General features: G+C 39.9%; 2 protein-coding genes across 5 annotated transcripts; one reads left to right on the top strand and one right to left on the bottom strand.

Moving 5' to 3' along the window:
- Window positions 1–1,417: 1,417 nt before the first annotated feature.
- Window positions 1,418–10,616, bottom strand: grna (granulin a). Its single transcript, XM_086073857.1, has 8 exons — window positions 10,509–10,616; window positions 10,283–10,402; window positions 9,902–9,980; window positions 9,728–9,828; window positions 8,409–8,562; window positions 6,993–7,090; window positions 3,145–3,408; window positions 1,418–1,896 (listed from the first exon to the last, which is right to left on the bottom strand). The coding sequence occupies exons 2-8, from the start codon at window positions 10,400–10,402 to the stop codon at window positions 1,753–1,755; spliced, it is 960 nt and encodes a 319-aa protein (XP_085929983.1). The 5' UTR covers window positions 10,509–10,616; the 3' UTR covers window positions 1,418–1,752.
- A 2,678-nt stretch (window positions 10,617–13,294) lies between these two features.
- slc25a39 (solute carrier family 25 member 39) lies at window positions 13,295–21,595 on the top strand. 4 transcript variants are annotated; one of them, XM_086091203.1, is made up of 12 exons: window positions 13,296–13,519; window positions 15,140–15,245; window positions 15,803–15,862; window positions 15,994–16,044; window positions 17,536–17,645; window positions 18,799–18,866; window positions 18,948–19,072; window positions 19,442–19,615; window positions 19,804–19,913; window positions 20,292–20,373; window positions 20,459–20,539; window positions 20,690–21,595. In XM_086091203.1, the coding sequence occupies exons 2-12, from the start codon at window positions 15,149–15,151 to the stop codon at window positions 20,806–20,808; spliced, it is 1,077 nt and encodes a 358-aa protein (XP_085947329.1). In that variant the 5' UTR covers window positions 13,296–13,519; window positions 15,140–15,148; the 3' UTR covers window positions 20,809–21,595. The 4 variants fall into 4 exon arrangements, with proteins under 4 accessions (XP_085947334.1, XP_085947329.1, XP_085947346.1 ...); XM_086091208.1 differs by lacking the exon at window positions 15,994–16,044 and having other exon boundaries at window positions 13,295–13,519; XM_086091214.1 differs by lacking the exon at window positions 15,140–15,245 and having other exon boundaries at window positions 13,297–13,519.
- Window positions 21,596–21,944: the final 349 nt, after the last annotated feature.

The following is a 21,944-nucleotide window of genomic DNA, read 5'->3' as shown; positions in this document are numbered from 1 at the left end:
CAAATGCTGACACTTGCCCAAAAACACAATGTAACTAGCAAATGGAAGATGATTGGTGAGAAAAGCAGTGTGGGCAGCAGAATAGGTCATGTATGTAAGCAGTTAATAGCTTTTTTTCAGAATGTATTTGTTATTGGGGATTTTGAGGAAGTGCTCCTTCCATGTTTGTTATTTTAGAAAATTCCACAAAGATGGCGGCCACTTGTTCCTATTTAATTTGGTTTGATAGCAGAAATCTTGGGAAGAATACATCATTATGTCAGAAGGGACGCATCGGCCAATCACAGCCAGAACGAATTAGAAAATACAGGCAGTGCTATTTGATTTTTGGGTCATTTGGACAGTCCTGTTGGGTGTTAGTTGTTCCGGTAGCCACCTGGTTAACAGGTTTGTAGTTCGGGGGGTTGGTTGGTGTTCTGATTATCAGTGTTGGCAAAGGTAATCCAGGTAGTCACTTGGTTAGTTGGATTGTAGTTGATAGTTCGATGGTTGGTTGGTTAGGAGTTGTTCTGCCTAAAAGAGACATGAGACTAAATCCATGTTACACCTCCTGTTACACTTTGATATGCCAAATACCGGGAAGGCAGCATGAACGCAAGCAGCAAAACGACTGCATGGTTGCGTTGTCATGCAATACGGCTCACAGCCACTTGGGGTCGATCTTGCACAGTACCTTGGAATAGAGAGACTCGGAATTGCTGTTTGTTTAGTCCTCAATTGGTTTTGTACTCCTTTTTAGGAGTAATGAAACAATTCAGAATTTCTGATATTTTGGTGAGAACAAATGGCGTGTTTGTATTACGTTTGCCTGTCACTAGCACACAAATTAGGCAGATTTTATTGTAGTCAAGCGACATTTCATCACCTTTTGAAATCAAAATAATCCTCACAAATAAAATTACAACGATCCAAATTCCAATGCTTGTCAATGAGCGGAGAGCTTCCTTTTACCTAATTAATGTTGCATTCGCGGAAGGTGGAAAGTCGGAATGATCCCAGTTCCGACCTCAAAGCAACAAAGATGTCTCATTTTGTTCTGGATAACAGTCCAAATCACGTTGGGTTACGTGGAGTTACTTACCTTGAATAACCAAGTTAATGTCATAAAAACAAAAGAGATAAATATGTTTATAATTGTGTAAATTATGTTTTGCCATTGGTGTCTCTATTGTCGAGTGACGTCAGATTGAAGCTAGTCGGTGATGTCGGGGCCTTTTTTTTTTTTTTCCTGACTCCGCAACTCGGATCTCCAAGTTAAAAGGAACATTCACTTCCTGGTTTGAAGTGGTAAAAGTCTGACTTCCCACTATCCTTTTGTCCTCAAATGCACCATTAGACCGCCATTTTGACTTGTGACGCTATTGTGACGTAGGCTCGGAATTGTCAATACAACAATTACAATGACACAGTTGGGCAGTTTGAGCTTCAAATCATGTTGCCTCTTTAATAATCATACTACAATTAGAAAACATCTCCAACAGGCTTCCTCACTCTTGATCCTCGAGAGCCAGAGTCCTACAGGTTTTGGATGTTTCCGTCCTCCAACACAGCTGATATCATATCATCAGCTCGTCAGCAAGCTCTGACGATCTTTAAAATCGGCTGTATTGGAGGATGGAAACATCGAAAATCTTCAGGACTCCGGCCCTCGAGGACCAACAGTGAGGAATCCATATCTACAATTATCACATTGATATGTTGCATGTAGTAAAAAAAGAAAAAGGGACGGGGGGTGGGGGCAAGTGCAGCGTTTCACACCATGTCAAACTGCTTTATTTTGTTGCCGTTGGGAGTTGACATGTGCCAGGGAAGGTTGCTGTTCAAGGTGCACTTTCCGCCAGCGATGCACTTGTAGCCGGCCATACAACAGTGCTTCATGTCACTGCAGCACGCCGCCTGTGAGAAAAGGAGAAATGATTAAGAAATTTGTTTTATGAGTGTTTAAACCGGGGCTGGGCAAACGTTTGTGGTCAACATTTTTTTCCACTTTTGTTAGCAAGAGTATGAAAACCTAGAATTTGTTATTTTACATTTAGAACAGACATAAAAATTGTGATTAATCGTGAGTTAACTTGTGAAGTCATGCGATTAATTACGATTAAAAAAATGTAATCGCCTATCACCCCTAATTTATAATAATCTTTTTTTTAATGAATGTATGGCAGTGAATGAGTTAAAGCTACTGAACGTAGAATATTCCATTTCGAATCGCTACTGCCACCTGCTGATGAAAAATGAAACTGCACATAGCGTTCTTCACATACACACCACGCACATTACGTCACAACCGCAGACGGGGTGCGGAAAATTCTAACCCAATGCAGTCTGAAAACTATTGGCCAGAGGCTTGCAGGAGTACCCATTGTGAACAGCTAAGGTGTTAATCTACTAATTAGAAGGCATTTCAGTCATAAATGGTCAAATAAAAAGCTTATTGTTAAGTTATTTTGGGGAAAAAAGTTCCATATTGCAGCTTTAACGAAACATTTTTTCCAATAAAAATGTTAAATTATAGTATTTTTATGTAAAACATTATTTTACTAATTTTATTTTCAATAATTTAATAAGATAATAAACGAATGAAAAAGTTTCAATGTGCATTGTGCCATTTAAAAAGGTAATGTTAAAGCTTTTTCTACATCATGCATGCTCCACCCCTACCCAGATGAGTACAAAGAGCCCTGACTTTTTTAACTGTGACTTTGCCTGTCAGCTTGTATTTTCTCTTCAGTCTCGGGGCGCGGAAATTTAATGTTAGTGTAAGACACAATTGGGATGGAATCTGAAAAAACAAAACAAGAGGAGGCCAGCTTCTCGTTCAGACTCAGGAAAACGTAAAAAACGAAGAGTCTATTCGAGCGTACGAACTGGCACGCACACTATGCACGAGCTTGCACAGAGGCTGCAGTTACGCTTTAGGCCAGAGGTGGCATTTGCGAGTAAAAAAGTTACACACTCTACAAAGCACCTTTAAATTATGCATAAAACTATTTACTACTATATTTTTTTTCATTTGACTTATTTAATTAAAAAAATGTAATTGCTAATGTAAATGCAAGAATGGAGTGTCACTGCATGGGTCTTTTGTACTCTGCCATCCCTGTTTGCACCCCGTCCACTGTTATCAACAGGTATTGATCATACATTAGCAAACGGACAGCATCCCCAGTCCGTGGGCGAGATCTTGCAGCAGGTCTGCCCGTCTTTGCACTGGCTCTTGTCGTCACACTGCACAACTCCAGGCTTCACAGCAGCGACCAGGGTTTGCGGCGGGAGCACGGAAGAGGCGCTCGCTGGAAGTTTAGGGTACCACGGGACCGCCATATACCCTTTCACGCACATGCTCTTCTTTTCGTCGCACCTGAAGTCTGTGGGGCAGCAGTACTTGCCGCTGGGACAGCACACGGCCTGTCAAAGAGGTAGTGAGGCAACAGTTGGTTACACGAAGGACGGAACTCTCGCTTCTGCTTTCACAAGCGGCGGCGGTGGCCCAAAATGTAGACTCAGGACTTGTTGCAAACACAAAGTAAAGGTAGGGAACTTTTTCTCTTGTTTAGGAAGAAGAAAAGAAAAGTTTTACTAACTCTGCCTTGCACAAGGTCAAAGGATGTTTGTTGGTTTGAAGTTGAAAAGGTATGTGGTTAATTAGTTGGTTGGCTTATTGATTGGATACTTGGTGTGTGTTAGTTGATAGTTTGGGTGGTAGTTTAGTGTTGGTTGGTTTGTAGTTTGGGTTGGTGGTTGGTCAGTTAGTGGCTTGGTTGGTTAGTCGGTTGGTAGGTCAGTGGTTAGGTTGTTAGTTAATGCATTATTCAGGTGGTGTATATGTTGGTCCGTTTGTTGGTTGATGATAGTGATAGTTTGTTGGTTGGTTGATTAGCTGTGTTTGTGTTGGTTAGTCAGTCAGTCAGTGCTGACCAATTATTTGGTGGGGTGGGGTTAGGTTGGTTCAGTAGATAGTTGATTTGTATGTATGTTTGCTGATTAGTTGATTGGTTGGTAGTTTCGGTAGTCATTTGGGTAATTAGTTGGTTAGTGATTGGGTGGTCTTTTTCTTGGTTGGTTGATGGCCGGTTGGTTGGTTCATCAGTCAGTAGGTTTGGTGGTTGGTTGGTTGGTTTTCTAGTTGGCTGAGTAAGTTTGCGTGTGTGCGTGTCAGTTTGCTGGTTAGTTGCAGAGTTGGCTTGTTGATCAGTCAGTCATTTATGTTGGCCTCTTCATGTTTTCATGGGGGGGCTACTTACTCAGTTGGTTTGTTATTGGTTTATTGGTTAGTTAATTGTTGGTTGTTTGGTAGATTGGTCCGTTGGTTGGTCAATTACTTGAGATGTGTGTTTGTGTCGGTTAGTCATTTGTTGGTTAGTTTGTTGTCGCTTTAGGTGTTTGGTTTGTTGGTTGGATCATAGAGTTTGGGTTAGGGCTGCTGTATAAATATGTATATGCTAATTTAATCACGATTATTTAGGTAATTAAGTGAAATCACGATTATTCAAATGATCATTTATTTTTTGGTACAAAACAAGAAAGTAAAAAAATATTAAGAAAAATACAATTCCAAGAAAAACTATAATTATGTAAGTTACTTTTGGACCAAACTAAATAAAATAACGGTGCAAATAAATAATAAAATATAAATGCTATAAATTGCAGACAACAATAAATTGCATTTTGGGCGCCTCCGTAATCTGATTATTTTTCTTGCTTTGGTACACATCTTACACTACATATGTCTTTGCTCTTCGTCTTCCGCTGCCAACCCTAACTTTTCTCAAGTAAGCGATTTTGACTTGCCTTGCTTGTTTACAAGTTGTTCTTGTACGCGTGGTACACATATAAAGACAATCGGGCAGTTTTATGTCACAATTGTGCCCCTTTCCCAACCAAGGATGTTAAAAGCCCGACAATTTTATGTTTTATAAGGTTATCCTTATGTTTGAAGTGTGTTAAGAGTCCAAAACCAGACAGGACCTACATTCTTAAATAATGAACGTGTTCAATATTTACGACGAAAAATCTTCATGTGTATGGGAGAAGCCGAAGTCTCCTGAACACGACGCGGCCTGTGACGTGAATAGAATGTAGCCAATCAAAGAAGCTCTCTCACATGACATACGAGGGAACAACAGTAAATAGAACAAATATCCTACCCCCGGTGTCGCTCCTCGTTCCCTACTCCGGGTAAAGTGCACACACTAAGCCAAATTAACTAAGCTTAACTGTAATGTCCCAGCAGGGGGCAGACAGTTGTTTAAAATAGGTTAAATAAAAAACATCAACTTTCCAGTGATTCAAATGGTCCAAATCAGACCGTCCTCCACTGGATCCCACTAGTTTTCAATGAAAGTTTGGTAGCCGACTACTAACCACATTACCCATAATGCACTTCGCTTATAGCCTCCTCCCTCACTCGGGTCACGAGAGTACTGAAGACTATCCCAGGCACCTTCGGTTGGTAGGCAGCCTACCCGATGTCGTTTTTGTACGTGGGCAATTATTTCCTTGCAGACATTAACACCTTATAATGCTTGCTTCACCGGTCCTCTTTGAAAACATTTGGCAACCACCATGGAAGTGCCTGGTTGTCTTTGTGTTTGTGAAGTCAGTTAATTTGTTAAAAAAAAAAAGAAGAAGTTGCGTTCACAAGAGAGCTTTCCCTCGGAAGATTGGATTCTTGGCCAGTGGTTGAAGAAAATTATCTTTATGTGTTGAGATTATCTGAGCACACTACAAACAACACGAGCAAAACTATAAAAAAAAAAAAAAAAAAAGCACGATTTTTAATCTTTATTTGTGAGGTCTGACAAAAATAAAAAATATTTTAAGATTTTAAAAATCCTTATGTGTGTACCAGGCTTCGCAAAAACTTTGAGTAGTAGCCAGCATGCCATACTGCACATGCTGGCTGACTAGTTTTGAGAGGGGGGCGTGGCGTAGGAACTCTTGCGCACATGCCTCACAACAACTTCAAATTAGTCAGCGCTCTAAATGTTTTTTTTCTCTCTGCAGAGCAGTTTTGCGAATCAATGACTTCATTTGAGGAGAACATTTCTAACTCTGCAGCTTTTTTTTTTTCAGGTTAATCCCATGGAAATGAAGCAAGGTTTTTATCATACAATAAAAAAATTACCAATTAACATTTTTCTTTTTCTTTTTAAATAGAATCAACAGTTTTTGTTTCTTAAATCCAAATTGTGTACAGTAGCCAACTTTATTATAAGAAGCTCTGCTTTAAAGCTGCCCAATGCAGAAAATCACATTTTGAATCGCTACTGCCATGTGCCGAAAAAGGCGGGAAACTCGAACCCGAATCCAGTCTGAAAACTATTGGCTTGCTTGCAGGAGTACCCATTGTGAACAGCTAAGGTGTGAATCTGCTAATTAGATGATGATGATGATGTTGAATCATAAATGGTCAAATAAAAAGGCTATTGTAAAGATATCTTTGGGCAAATTCCTCCATTGGGCAGCTTTAATGTAATTTTATAAAATACAATGTATTAAATATTCCTTTATTTTCTGTATGCAGAGCTACAAATACATTAAAAGTGCCAAAAACCTTAACTATTTTCAGTTGAACTTTTAATAATTTAAGCTTTTAAAATGTTTTCTGCTAAACTAATTTAAAGTGAAACAACACCAAATCACTCCAAAAGACAACAAAATATAAATGTAAAAAATGCTAAACAAAAAAGAGGGGTAATGAACAACATTCAGGGTTGGAGAATCCAGACCAGAAAGGAAAAACCCTGCCAGAAATTGGCTTTAGCCACAGGTGTTTCTCATCAACTGGCAGGTAAGCAAGCTTGTCTCCATGTATAGCCAAACTGTTTCAGGGTTTTTACTTTCTGGACCTGGATTCCACGCACTGCGTGTTTTTTCCTCCCCTCCCCTTGTAAATCACTGCAGCCTGGGAGCGGCATCCAAAAAGACAAAACAATTATCATCAGATTAAAGCTTTTAAAGTAAATGTTACATTTCCATCCATTGTGTACCTTTGATAGAGGACAACAACCCCAGTCCCCCGCTGGGGTTTTACAGCAAGTGGTGAAATCTTTGCAAAAGGTTCTGTCGTCACAGAAGATGACATTGGCTGCAAAACCAGCAAAACAGTTTCAATGAATAGGCATGTGTCATGTGGGTGGAAAAAAATCACTGTGCTAAATAACTCTGACTTGAAAGACCTGAATGACAACAAGCAACGTTCGGCAGCAAACCTTAATGGGATGTTTCCTTTTATTTTGACATCCTTTTGTTTTTGACGTTTAGCCTGGACATAAAAATAGATTCTCATAAGAATCGCGATTCTCATTTAGTACGATTCAGAATCGATTTTAAATGTCCCAAAATCGATTTCATTTAAATTATTTTATACTGTCTTGCCTTTGTCTGTGTGTGCCTTTATTTGGAGCGCTGTTCATGTTGTACCCGATTTGGCCACTTAGGGGCAGTGTGGTTCCACGCGGTGTAATACACTGTTAAATTGTAGCCACATTAGAGAGTAGAAGGAAAAAGTCACGATCAATTTATTCCAATAAAAGTTGTTTTTTTGAAGTGTAGAGCCGCGAGTAGCGTGCTAATTAGCATTAGCGAGTCAGACTAGAGTAGATCATTACAATTCCTTGCACATCTATAGATTGAAGCAGAAATCATTGTCAATCAAAGCATTTTGAATAAAAATAATCGTTCTTAATCGAAAATCGATTCTGAATCGAATCGCAGCCCCAAAAATCTGAATTGAATCGAATCGTGAGCCATTCAAAGATTCCCACCCCTAATGGCCAACTTTACTAGAATATGCACCAAATCAATATAAATATGATTAACATACATTTGATATTAGCAACATGGGATCTTTGTTTTCAGAGCTTTTTGCAGATCATTGCAAAAAGGCCTAGGTCAAAGGTCATGATCGCAGTGAGGTCAAATGTGCCAAAAACTAAATTTTTTATCCAATTTAACTTGGTTAATAGTAGTAGCTAACTACTTGCTTATCTGGTTGTTTTTGGTTGGTTATTGTCTTTGATCTTAAAGAGCTTCTCTGATGTCAAACTTTTACGAATGGCCAAAAATCAAATTTCAACAAGTCGTACATCAGATTAAAGATCTTGATTCTATCGTTTGAAATCTGCTTTGTCATCGTGCCCTCACATGTTGATGCAATAACCACAAAATGTGCCCCCACCTGTAGTTGTTATTACTCCCTAATCAGCACAAAATGACACAAAACATGACTGACATCGGGGGTTGCTAAAAATGCAACACTTCATCCACACACTTCCCCTCTCAGCAAGAGGAAGCGGCCACCTTATAGACTAATCATATCCGAGCATCGTCAACGGCTTCTCCGCACTAACGCAATCGCTCATCTAAATGAGGAAGTTGGCCTTGGGGGGAGGCGGGAAACTGACCTCGCTGGTTCTCCCAGTCGGCCCTCCTCCTTGCAGGAAGCTTCTCCCACATCGGCGTCTTTTCGCCATCCTCCGGGGAGATGCAGGCGGAGTGTTGGATGTCGCACAATCTGCCTGCCGGGCAACAGTGCACTTTGTCTTCGCAGCACACCGCCTGTTTGGACAGCCTTTTGTTGTCATTTGGCATTTGGGTGATATATGCGACGTGACTTTCATATCACAGTGTAGTGAGCTCACCATGAGTGACACAGTGGGAAAGCAATTTGTTGAAAGCAATTTACTTTTTTTTGTACGCTACAGCACTTTTTTGCAGCTGCTTGAAAGTGCTCTGAAAATATATACATGTTAGGATCTGTTATGGCTATTGCACATTTTGCAGATAGGTGTGCGCGCACTGAACTGATCGATCTCTGGAGCTTGGTTACTTGAAAAGAAGATCTTGGCTCAAAATAGGTTGAGCACCTCGAATTCAGCCCCCCCCACTCTGGTCATATAAACTGCACGTTTTTAAACATTTTACCATCTGGTGAATTTGCCAGCTTCTGACATCGTACCAAAAGCGGAACTACGCCAGCTCAAACAACAGCTTGAAGTTAAGTACTTGACACTACTAACGGTTTTTATCTTGTTGTCCCAGGTGTAATGTACCGATTCAACATGGGAAGTGAAAGTCAACCATTGAATTTTCAATGGTGCAACGCCGTCAGCTGCGAGCAGAGTTTAAAGCTCTGAGACTCACTTCCCGCCACGGCTGGACTGGCACAAAAAAATTGGCCCTAACATTTTGAAGTACGCTTGCCAGCCCGGCCCGACTCCTGACCACCCCTGGCTATCACGTAGCTCTGCCATTGATTGGTTCATTTTTCTTGTTTATATTGCAAATAGATTAATGGGCTGCTACCTACAAATTGTGGGCCCGGGTCATGGGGTAAAACGGAGAAAAATAATAATAAATAGTTCTGCATTAGCTCCAAAAGATGCCAGCCCACCGGGCATCTGCCCTGTGTGACAGATGGCCAGTCCAGAACGCCTTTTTGTGTCAAAAGCAGTTGTCGCAGTATCTTTTGACAAGTTTGAAGTTTTAACACCCGAGACGTTCTGCCTGTACCACACTTATTTTGTCCAAAGCAGTTGTCCCCAGTTGGCTACTTTTACCCACACTTTTTTCTCAGGTTTGAAGTTTTGCCTGCAAAGTTGAAAGACATCTGACAACGCCACGCATCTAATTATCTGAATTTGCATATCCGCAGCAGCTGCACTAACATGGCAATCTCCCACGACGAACAGGAAAATAAATTCATTCAATAGGCTGATTGTACCTTCGGCAAGGGGCAACACCCCCAGGTGCCTTGCGCGGTCTCACAGCAAGTAGTGGCGTCGGGACACTCGGACACCTTGTCGCCACACACCACCACAGACTCTGCCAAAGTTCCAACATACATCAGCGTAAAGTAAATGTTCTACAATTTATGGAGGTTGCAATAAAGACAAACCTGGTTTGACGCACCACATGCTGTCGGCACTGCAGCGGTGACCCTCCTGACAACAATGCTTCCCGTCAGCGCAGGCTTCCTGTAGGGAAATTTGCCATACCTATCACTACTGAAGAATTCTTATATAACAAATCTCCATTACCTATAAAATTGCTGTGACTAGTCGTTTTTTAATCTTAAAAGTGGGGTCTTAAGTTTTGACTGTTTGTGTTTGTAAACAAACAATTCAAAAAGGACTTCTCCCATGGCTCAACCCCCGCTCTTCTCGTCAACGTTGCGCCCGGCCTCAGCGACACACAAAATTGAAAACAAAACCGAAAGTGGAGCGAAAGCCTGTGATGTGGTTTTGGGGGTTTGCTTTGTGGCGTAACGTGTTATTACCTGGTCAGAGGGGCCACACTGGAAGCTGCTGGCGGGTCGGTGATCGTCTTGACATGTCCCGCCAAGTGGACCCTCAACCAAAAGCAACATGGCCCAGCAGAATATAGCCAGGCTCGGCATCTGAAATTGGGTTTCATAATCAGTTATATATCATCCGAACAATAATGGGTCATAATCAGAGTGTTAGATCACAATTAAAAAAGAGGCAGATGAATGCAGCGCTTACCTTGACTGACAATGGTTTGTGAGTAGAGCAGCGTGTCAAAGTGCTTCCTACAAAGTGCTCCTACACGCCCATTAACTGTGGTACAATGGGGACACGCCCATGTCAGTTCCTTTCTTTTTCTTCTGTCTTTTAGTATTTGAAGGGGAAGTCAAGTCAAAAATTTTCCTCTTTACAATACTATGTTCTATGCGGCCCCATTAGTCTGAACCTTCCATTATAAATGAGGCAATCCCCCTCTCTATCCACTTTTAAAACTCGTCTTAAAACACACCTTTATTCTTTGGCCTTTGACACCAGGAAGAGACTCGGCATTGTTTCAGTGTTTGATGGTGCATTCTGTATTTTGTGTTATTAATTTATTGATTTATTTTATTTAGTTATTTCCATACCTAGTTGACATTTATTAATCTATCTTGGGTTATTGATGTATTAGTATTGCTTTTATTTACTTATTTACTTACCTACTTGATATATGATATTTATTAATTAATGTATTTTTTGTTATTTTGTTTTACCAGTTTTTATTGCGTGACTAATTTTGACTCCATGTACAGCACTTTGTATGCTGCAATGCAATGGTTGTGTTAAAGTGCTTTATGTATGAGTTGAGATGAGTTAAACATGGTATTCATGTAATATGAATTAAGCATAAAATACACCTATTTTTATCCATCTCAGGGGCTAGCCATTTTGCCCATTTCAAACCTTCCTTCGTAATTTCCTTTTAAATAAAGAAATATTTTCGATTTTCAAAGCGTTTCATATTTCACTGAATAACTTCCTGCAGGGAGATAACGGCATAACTTCACACAGTTTAGTACAAATCACGTTGTATTGCGTGAATTTATTTTGAATAACTAAATACATGTAATAATACTGTAAATAAAGAGATACATATATGTTTAGAATCTTGTATATTTGTATTTCTGTGTCTCCATCGGGGTCGCTATTGTCGAATGACGTCAAATTGAAACTGGTCGGTGAAGTTGGGGTCCACAAGCGGGTTCGGGGGTTGCCGCCACGACAGGCAACGGCCACCTTATACAACCTAAATAATAAAATTCATGTTTTTCCTCGTGTTTAAACTGTGTGACGTTATTAAAAAAAAAAGGTTATACAGTATTCTGGAAAATACAAAAATCTGACTTAGAAAATTCTGATAGATTTGAATTGTATTTGTACATTTTAATGTCTATAATATGGAGGTAAATATGGTGCAAAACTAAATTGTAAAAAATGTTTGTACCTGTAGAAAAAAGTCTAAATTTGTATCTGTAAAAGTCGTGATTTGTACCTGTAAAAAAAAATTGTACCAGTAAAATTTTTTGGGGGATCTGTAAAAAAAAAATTGTACCTGTGTTGTCTCCACCTTTTGAGCAAGATTTTGAAACTTATGAGATTCTCATTTAATTAAAAATAAATAAACTAACATTTGACCTAGTTACTTTTGTTAAAGTAGCTAGGTGACAGTGACACTGCTCACATCTTAGTGATACAGATAGACTAGCATTTCAAAAGTAGAATACACAATATTTAAATAAGAGTAATGTTACATTAGAAAATTTAACTCAAGTAGAAATTAAAAGTGCAGAAAAATTACTTGCCCAAATATTTGAGTACTGTCAGTGATGAGTAAACTAAGAGTGTAAGAGCCTCTTTTTTAAAACTGTTTGCAAAGCATACATTGCAAAAATACTGACATTTATCAAGAAATTTTAATATTCAAAATAAAATGATTAAATACAGAGGATAAAGGGTTGAGGTTAAAATACCTGTCGCGGCTTAAAGATTCACTCGCAGTAAAAACGTTTTGTTTTCATTTTATTATGATAGTAAGAGTACAGATACTTGAATATAATGTTAGTCAAATACAAGTAGCTGAGTACTGTCCACTTATGGTTATAGGTTGAGGTCATCTTGTAAAACATTCAATAGGGTTCTGTAGCTCTATAGTAATTTTCACATCTTAGCACTAAGCAGCAGTTTATGAGGTATTTTTAGATTATTCTTATTTTTACAGGTGCAAGCTATTGATCGTATGTTTACAGTGGTAGGCTTCAAATCTTGAAAAAAAAATCGTGACTTCAATGTGTTCAGTTTTCGTGACAATTAACAACATGAGATGAGCACCGCTATTTTTTTTACACATACAAACATTTTCAAAAGTTTCAAAATCTTGCTCAAAAGGTGGAGACAACACAGGTACAAATTTTTTTTTACAGATCCCCCCAAAAAATTTACAGGTACAATTTTTTTTACAGGTACAAATCACGACTTTTACAGATACAAATGTAGACTTTTTTTCTACAGGTACAAATGTTTTCTACAAGTTAGTTTTGCACCATATTTACCTCCATATTATACGCAAAGTACAGTACTTACAGTGTAAACACATTACAAATATACATTGGAGTTGATAATTAAATACTGTACATACATAAATATGTTAATTAAATGAAGTGATGTGTTTTCTTCTGTAAAGTTTTAAAAGTGGACTTTCCGAAGCGTAACATTTTTCATCAGCATCATCACATCTGCAAGCTTTGCAGAAGCCTGATAACGATCCTGATCATGAATCAGGTGTGTTAGTGGAGAGAAATATGGAAAACAGGCTGGATAGGGGGTCTCGAGGACTGAACTTGAGCACAAGGAGTTGTTTACATGCTGTATCTTGCAATGCATCCTCCTTCCATTCGCAGGCACCAGAGACAGAGCCACATGAAGAATGCGGCCATTTTAGCGCTAATGTGTATATCATGTGTAGTGACCACCATGCTTCTCTCCTCCCCACGTAACTGAATGACAACCCGCGCATGACACTATACAGATCTGTGAAATTAATCTTGAACGCGTTGATGAACGACCGTCGCCAAATACGTTTTAGTCGGTCAAACACAATGGACGAGGGCAGTTGACGGCAGTGGTGTGAACTGCTCTAAAAAAAAAAACATCTTTAGTAGCATGGGTGAAGCTATTTGGCGAAGAGGCGCAAAGCTACAGTTAAAGTAAAGGTGAGTAGCAAACAGTGTGGATGCTAACTGGCTAACCTGCAACGCTCGAGGGTCACGCTAGCTTACATGCTAGCTCGAAATGGCATTCAATTCAGAATACAATATTCGGTTTCTTGTGTTTATCGTAATATTTGATAACATCTTGCTATTTTTGATTTTCGTGTTTAGTGTGACAATGAGCTAGTCGTGTTTACGGAACGATGAAAGGGACTGTGTACTGTTTAGCAATCTAATCAAAATGGCTTTATTGCTTACTTATGGTGTTTCGATTACATAAAAGCTCACGGTCCATTTTTTCCTTAAGAACTTTAATGTTATCAAAATGACGCCACTGCTGACACGGAGTTTAATTTGAGACTTGCATACAGTCGTAATGGGTGAAGGTGATCATGCATTCGACTTATGCCAATGGAAGCAATTTCTGTTAGTTTTTTTAATAAGATGAACTGGTTTTGCAAGAAAGTAATTTACTATGTACATACTGTGCACATGCTTGATCAAACAATTATTATTATTGTGTGAAAAAAGGCTGGGGAGAATGGAATTACCGGTAATATATATTCTTGCTTTATGATCGTGCCCATTGCTTGTAAAACAAACAAAGGATAATAGCATTATAGAGAAGTTTCAAGGTTTATTTTACCTGGATTTGTTTAACAAGCTTTGAAATAGTTTTGCAATAACTTGCATCAACTTTAAAAAGACATTACAAAACCCCCCAATATTTTTTGCTTACTGAGAGTATGCAAATAGGTGCTTCTTGAAAAAAATGGACCATTGGTCCCCAATAAAAGTGAATTTTAAAGAAACATGAGATTAGCCTCTCATAACATTTTCTCATGTAGTTTTATCTTTGAGACAAGGCTGCCAAGGAAAAAATGTTTCTAACATGGATAAGGTTTTGCTAAAAATTGGAAAGCCGTCTTTAGAAATGCTCTGAGCAAATTACCCCAAGATTTCTTGTCATTCACAAAACAAAGTGACAATAATGTTAAAAATGTTAATGCTTTGAACTGAGGTAACCACTTAAAAAATAGAATTGAAAAAATACAGTTGTGACGAATAAATTTGCTCAATAAATGGGATTGATCACACAGACGCGCATTTGTGACGTTCGGTTAAGTGGTGTGCTCTTTGCAAGCCTGCCTTCAGCTGCATGCCGATATTTGACTTATGCGCAGCATTGATAAGCTATCTCCAGGCGCCGAATAAGCAACTCCACCTTGGCTAAACATGCTTTTGTGTGCGCCTACTCTGCAATGTCATACCTTCACAATTCATTTGCCGCTTTTATCCTTGTTTGTATTGCCACAGCAACAGTTAAAATTAGGGCTTCGCAAACAGGCACTCCCATTATAATCCTGACCATGTCATTAAGCCAAAAGAAAAAAATGACCACATTTAAAGGTTGTTGTACCAGTCCCCATTTGGAGATATGCAGACCCTCGGTGGTCCAGGGGTCCTAGTTTGAGAAACCCCTGTTTGTTTAGAGCACCAACCAACATAGAGAGTGCAAAGCTTCACTTGCAGATGTGGAGGCACGCGGTTGAACTCGTGCTTGAGCGAGAGGGTCAGTAAACGCCTCCGTGGCGTTCACTGTTCTGTGTTTGGGGGTGACAGGTGGGCACGATGGCGGAGCGGGCCACCGGTGGCGCGTCGGCCGCCATCTCTCCAGTCCAGCAGATTCTGGCCTCTGGCACTGGAGCCTTCCTCACGTCCGTTTTTGGTGAGAGATTTGAGAGAGAGAGAAAAAAAATGTACAGTCATACCTTGACTTACAAGTGCCCCTGCACTTTTGCGTTCTTCTTTTAATTGTTTTTAATGTATTTATTTATTTATTTAATTACCTGCAGATGCTACAAGATGGCAGCAAAGCATTTCAAATGGAGGATCATAAAGCATCAACACCATGCTTTAGAACGTACACAGTCATGAACCCATGTTACATTTTAACCACTGTATTAAGAGTTTGATTATTGAACACAAGCAAAGGGCCTCAGCTCACTTCAACATAGTTCCTTGGCACTAACATGCCACAAGATGGCGCCATATCAATGCTTTTAAGACAAGGCGTAGCCTAAGCACAAAAATAGTGAGGACAGGTTCCCCCACAAAATCCAGTGAATACATAAAGCCAAATCTCACATGTGGGGGAACATTGTCAATTGAGTTATGAGCTTGGTTGCAGAACAAATACAACTCGTAAGTCAAGGTACCACTGCCCGTATTTGTGTGACCAATGACGATTGGAGAATTGTCGCTCATTATTTTAACTGTTTGCAGTCACACCTCTGGATGTGGTGAAGATCAGGCTGCAGGCCCAGCAGAGCCCCTTCCATCAAGGTAGCCGTTTCCTGTCGTCTTCTTCTGTGGTGTAGATTTGCTCACTCTGACATAACAAGCTGCTGGGTGAATGGTGTTTGATTCATATTTTAACATCCGCATGCTTCTTTGCCTCTGCTTTCTTCCCAAAGCTTTAACTAGTGATGCTGCTTCTTGGGCTGGTGTCACCCGCCCCTCCAAGTGTGAGTACCGGACCTGTGCCCGCTGCACGCATGACACGCACGCCTATCAAACTTGTGTATTTGTGTACACAAAAAGTGGGGGTCCACACTGAAAAGAAAGAAACCACAAATGTGATGGTCATAGATTATTTTTATTTATTTTTTCTTGCAAAAGTAATACATTTATTCAAAATGTTCACTCTTCAAAAAATACAACTTCAGTCTTAGAAATATTAGGGATGTTCTTCAGACACTTTTCTACTTTTCTTCAGACAGATACCAGTATTGTTTGAATAGTCACCAATAACCCTAACCCAGAAAATATTCCAAACAAAACTTTATTCTTAGAAATGTAACTTTGCTCTCAGAAAAATAACCTAAATGTAAAAGTAAATAAAAATCTCACTTGACACTTAAATCTTATTCCGGTGAAATGCATATTTTATTTCAAATAAAGTTTTAGTCATTATTTAGAATTATATATGCCATGTTTTATATACATACAAAAATGACCATTTCTTTCTTGGAAAAGTTTTCTTTTACAGTATATCTTAATACTTTGTCCACATAATCTCTCAAAATTCTCAAGTATTTAAAAGTTTTTAGACTTGTATAACGCACTTTTTTCTTCTAAAACTCCTTCTAAATTACCACTTTATTCTTGTAACAGTAAGCATTTATTCTTGTAATTCGTTGTTTGTGATCATTATTGTACGCTGTTCTCATGACCATCACTTGACAAATTAATAGTTTTCCTATTAAAGCTCGTCTATGTAGCAATTTGCCCAAAAATATATTTACAATAGCCTTTTGATTTGACCATTTATGACTCTGGCATCTTTTAATTAGCGTCTCACAATGGGTCCTCCTGCAAGATTTTGGCCAATAGTTTTCAGACCGGATTCGGGTTTGAATTTTCCGCCCTCTGTCTGCAGCTGTGATGTCATGCGTGCAATGTGTACGTGAATAAAGAAGCGTGCAGTTCCTTTTTCGGCCACAGGTGGCAGTAGAGATTCAAAATTCCATTTCCTGCATTGACCAGCTTTAATGCTAATGATAGTAACAATTTTTTTGCGATATATTTTTTAAATGGATTATTGTAAAATGTGCTTCTTATTTCATCACTAGTTTTGTCACGTTTTGACTTCATTGTAATTATGTGACTCTTTGCATTCTCTTCTGAAAAAATAAAGGTGTCATATAATATTCTGAACTCATTCTCATGATAATTTGCCTTGATTTTCATAGCCAAGACTATTCTCGTGCTATTTTCTTTTTAGTGTGGCCTTGCAACCCTTCATAACACGTGTAGGCTACGTGCGTATGTGTTAATTTTAAATAAACCACCTTTGTTGGTATGTTGGAGTCTGTGTGGTCGTTTCCTCGTCTGAAATGTGAAAAGTGTTGACTAATAATTAACATGCTTCAAGCTATTTTTATCAGACATCATGCCAAGGCCCAGGTCAAAGGCGTCCTGTTTCGTAACACTGTTTTTCTCTCTTGTTCACCCAGGGAGGTGCTTTCTGTATTGTAATGGGATGATGGATCACATCTATGTGTGTCAGAATAGGAGCAACTGCACCAGCTGGTACCAGCCACAAACGCATTTCAACGGCACCCTGGTGAGTTCATAGGAAATATGAATACAGTGAGTTTGTGCAATTCACCGGGATAGTGACTGAGACATGCCGCAAATAGCGAAAATCTGTAAATAATTGACACCCCTAAAATGGGTTTGTTATTGCGTATTGATGGCCTAAATGAACTTAAAATGGAGAAGATCATGAAGCATCAATCGTGAGCCCGTGTTACATTTTCACGACTGTATTTAGTAGTTCAATTATACATTGCAAACAAACCACCGTCACATGAAGGCTCATCAATAATATTAGCGTGCATACATGCCTAATTAACTCCCGAGCACAAACCAATTGTAACCGCAAATTTAGAATGTTTTTGGGCTATTCGTAACTCCATGGAGAGAGAAGCAAAAACAAACATTCAGTTTCACTTCTGACTGCGCAAGATGCATTAACTCATTCACTCCCAGTCATTTTCACAGAAGCACTCCCGGCTCTTTTACTGGATTTGGATTGGTTTTGCAAGGCCCACAGAATATTGTGTTCTATTGCTATATTGTTTGTCTTTGTACATGCAGGCAACCACATGCATTATTTTGAAAATGTGCTGCAGTTTTACTCCATGTTGTTACTACGGCTGGTATTGGCAGGACGGGGTTTATTCTACATTTTATGTCCAATTCCGCTTGCTGTAGCCATTTTGACTTGTCAGAACAAGGAACAAAGCAACAACAATGGAAGAACACATAGACCTTGATGACTAGAGTATGCTTTAATTGTCCAGTATTGTAAAAATGATGAAGGCAGCGGCGACGTAGGTGGTACACGGACATATATAACTGCCAGTCGCCACTCGCAGCTGAAGCCAGAGGAATGAGAGCCTCGCAAAACACCAACTTCATTGTTCGCATCGACCATTCCGAACCAATCACGAGAGATCATCAGTTTTGTGATGTATGCCGCAGACGTGCCACGCGACACAATGCGTCGCTCACGGGACCCATACGATGGCACCAAAATACTACTTGTATTTCTTTGACATAAGCACAAAAACAGTGATTTGCAAAGATGTAGCTTCTGGAAAAGCAAACAAAAAAAAAGAAGCAAATGCTGAACCACACATATATGAAAATTCAGACTTAACTAACTTAACTTGAGTTTGTGAGTCACTCATCCTCTGCCGTTTGTGTCACAGGATGCTTTTGTGAAAATCTCTCGCCATGAAGGACTCAAGTCTCTGTGGAGCGGACTCCCACCCACACTGTCAGTAACTCACCCCACAGGCTAGATTGATGATGAGTAGGACTAAAAGTGGTCTAAAAGCTTTTCATTGTGTGCGTGTAGCATCATGGCCGTGCCCGCCACCGTCATCTACTTCACCTGTTACGACCAGCTGCGGGACTTCCTGCGCTTCGGCATGGGTTTCCATGGCGACTACATCCCACTCCTGGCTGGGGGTCTCGCCAGATGTAAGCCCACGAAAACAAGCGCTGTAACACAAGGCTGGCGATATGGCCCCAAAATTCATATCATGGTAGCAATTGCATTAAAAATTATCTTCATTTAATAAATGATTTATTTCTAGTCTGTTAGAAAATCTAAACTGATCAAATAAGCAGATGAAAAATTTAACATTCGCCAAACCCACCTGTGATAGATAAATCTGTGATGTAGATGAGATTATACAACAAACAAAAAAATTCTAATAAAAATGTACTGCGTATAGTTTAAACTAGTGTCACTCTGGCTCCCTCTTGTGGCATGCCAAAGAATCAAGACAAGGGACAAGCACTGATGGCAGCAAAGGAGGCTTAAATCTATCCACATATGTGTTACAGTGGGTGCCGTGACAGTCATCAGTCCTCTGGAGTTGATCCGGACCAAGATGCAGTCCCGCCGCCTCACGTACAGCGAGTTGTGCGTTTGCATCCGTAGCGCCGTGGCCCAGGGGGGCCTGATGTCACTGTGGCGTGGCTGGGGGCCCACCGTGCTCAGAGATGTCCCCTTCTCTGGTAAGAGTGTTAATTGTTCCATCTAAACAGCTGACTCGTCAGGTCGGAGATAATCATTTATTTTTCCTTTTGATACGTTTTTGACAAGGACGCTCATGTTTGATGACAAGTCGCAGTGGCTGTCAAGATAGTCAGGAGACCTTGCGTCTGCTACGTCTAATTTCTCCTCTTTCTTTGTGGATGCTCAGCAATTTACTGGTTTAACTACGAGCTGGTGAAAGCCCGCCTATGTCAACGATCCCAAATCACCCAGGCCAACTTCACCGTCAGCTTCACCGCAGGCGCCGCCTCGGGAACGGTGTGTGAATACAAACACTGACTCAGACACACACTGACCTTCCATTTTGAATCGACATTATCTTGTGATTAAATAATGTAGGGTGGTTGAGTAAGGGCTCTGGACTCGACTCGTTCATAGACATTTTCTGATTGGAATGATTAGCAATCAATTTACCAATAACTGTTATTTGTAGACGTGTGTTTATCACTGTCCAATATTTGAGAAATCAATAGAAAAAGATTTGCTAGTGACAGCCCTAATGTAAATATAGCCATCTCTCTCGAATCGTTACCATCTCTAATCTCTATCAATGCCTCTATTGTCTGATTTTTTTCTATCTTCGCATTATGCCATCTCTAAATAATATCCAAACGCATCTTTTGTCCCAAATGTCAGGTCGCCGCCATCATGACGCTCCCCTTCGACGTGGTGAAGACTCGCAGACAGATCCAGCTAGGAGAGTTGGATGCGCTAGGAGGTACGTAGCCTGCTGCTGAGAATTTATGGTAAACCACATGACGCCATCGTTGCGATCATAACACTGCTTTTGCTCGTACTCGTAGCCCCGTTGAAGAAAACGGCGTCCACGTGGCGCATCATGAGGGACATCTGGAGTGATGTGGGCTACCGGGGGCTCTTCGCAGGTACGCGCCGCCGTCTTGTTAACAATTTTATTTCATATAAGGGCCAGGTGGGTGATGTGGCCATAAAATAATTTATATATTTATTTATTTTTTTTAAACAACGTAATCCCAGGCCTCATTCCAAAGTGAACCAAACGTGCTTTTTTTCAGGTTTCATGCCCAGGGTGATTAAAGTGGCGCCGGCCTGCGCCGTCATGATCAGCACCTACGAGTTTGGCAAGGCCTTCTTCCAGAAAGTCAACCGGGATCGCCAGCACGTGGCATGCTAAAAAGATGTCGGGAATCTCCCGGGAGCCATTTTGTCACGTCGGATGAAGTTTATGATCAAACTGACACGGCACCATTTTTACATTTCAAGTTTTATGTGTCTTCATCCCGGGTTCACAGTTGGGGAGAGTTCTGAAACACATTCCACTAATTAGCTGTCCTGTTTTGTATTTCTGGACAAGTCATTGGTTGATGTACTATATCAACAACCTCCGCAATTATTTCAATTACAGTCAAGAAGCTGAGGCTGTGACGCAATGCCTCCTGAGAAATCCATGAGAAAAGGCTGCATGAGCACAAAAGCATGATCAATGTGGAGAAGATGCATGGACATTCATTCATTCATTCTGTGAGTGATCCACAGAAGCTTCCTGGCCTGTATCAGGGGAAACATTTTGGACTTGGCGTTTTCAATGCAGCATCCACCCCAAGTAGCACTTGCATAGGAACGACCTCATACATAAATGCCTACATTTCAACTCTTTAAGTTGCTTCTCTTCCGTTCTCACAAGCGGAGCAAAGCCATAGGACATGACGGGAGCCGAACAAAAAAGAAAATGGACTTCTGCTGTACGTTATATTGCAAGCACGACACATCCTCAAAGGTTGACGATTTTCTTGAAAGAATGTTCAAATGTTGCCAAGTCCTGATGATGGCTATCAAATCCTTGGAATTTTCCAAACAAGATTTGAAGAATTTCTTAAAGCGCTGTCATAAAGTAGAATTATGTTGCCTTAAGGTGGAATGTTTTAATTTCTTTCAATTGATTAAATGGTATCATGAGTTCAGTTTTGAGTTTCACTTTATTTTTGAGAAATTATATACAATGTGTTCACAGGGGGTAGGAGCAGACCCTTGCTAGGAACTAAAAAAAATAATCTAAATTTGAGGATATGGTGGTGACAAAGCACTACTTTTGTCTACATAAAGCTCCTTAAATAGCTTCCTTATGACAAAGCACAATTGTCTAAATAAAAGCTTTTCATCTACCTTTCACCTCTCCTTTTCTTCAAAATTTAGACTGACATTTTTGAACATTTAATTATCCATTTTTTAAATCTAAATCATTAATTCATTTAAAGAACATGGATACTTATGTTGTTTTTTAAGTCCTTTGTGTGACTTTAGCGGCCATGT

Source organism: Leptonotus elevatus, chromosome 1 (genome assembly GCF_054856555.1).
Source record: "Leptonotus elevatus isolate MCC_2025b chromosome 1, RoL_Lele_1.0, whole genome shotgun sequence".
NCBI classification, from domain to species: domain Eukaryota; kingdom Metazoa; phylum Chordata; class Actinopteri; order Syngnathiformes; family Syngnathidae; genus Leptonotus; species Leptonotus elevatus.
The sequence above is the reverse complement of the archived record's forward strand: the minus strand, read 5'-3'. Positions and strand labels throughout refer to the sequence as shown.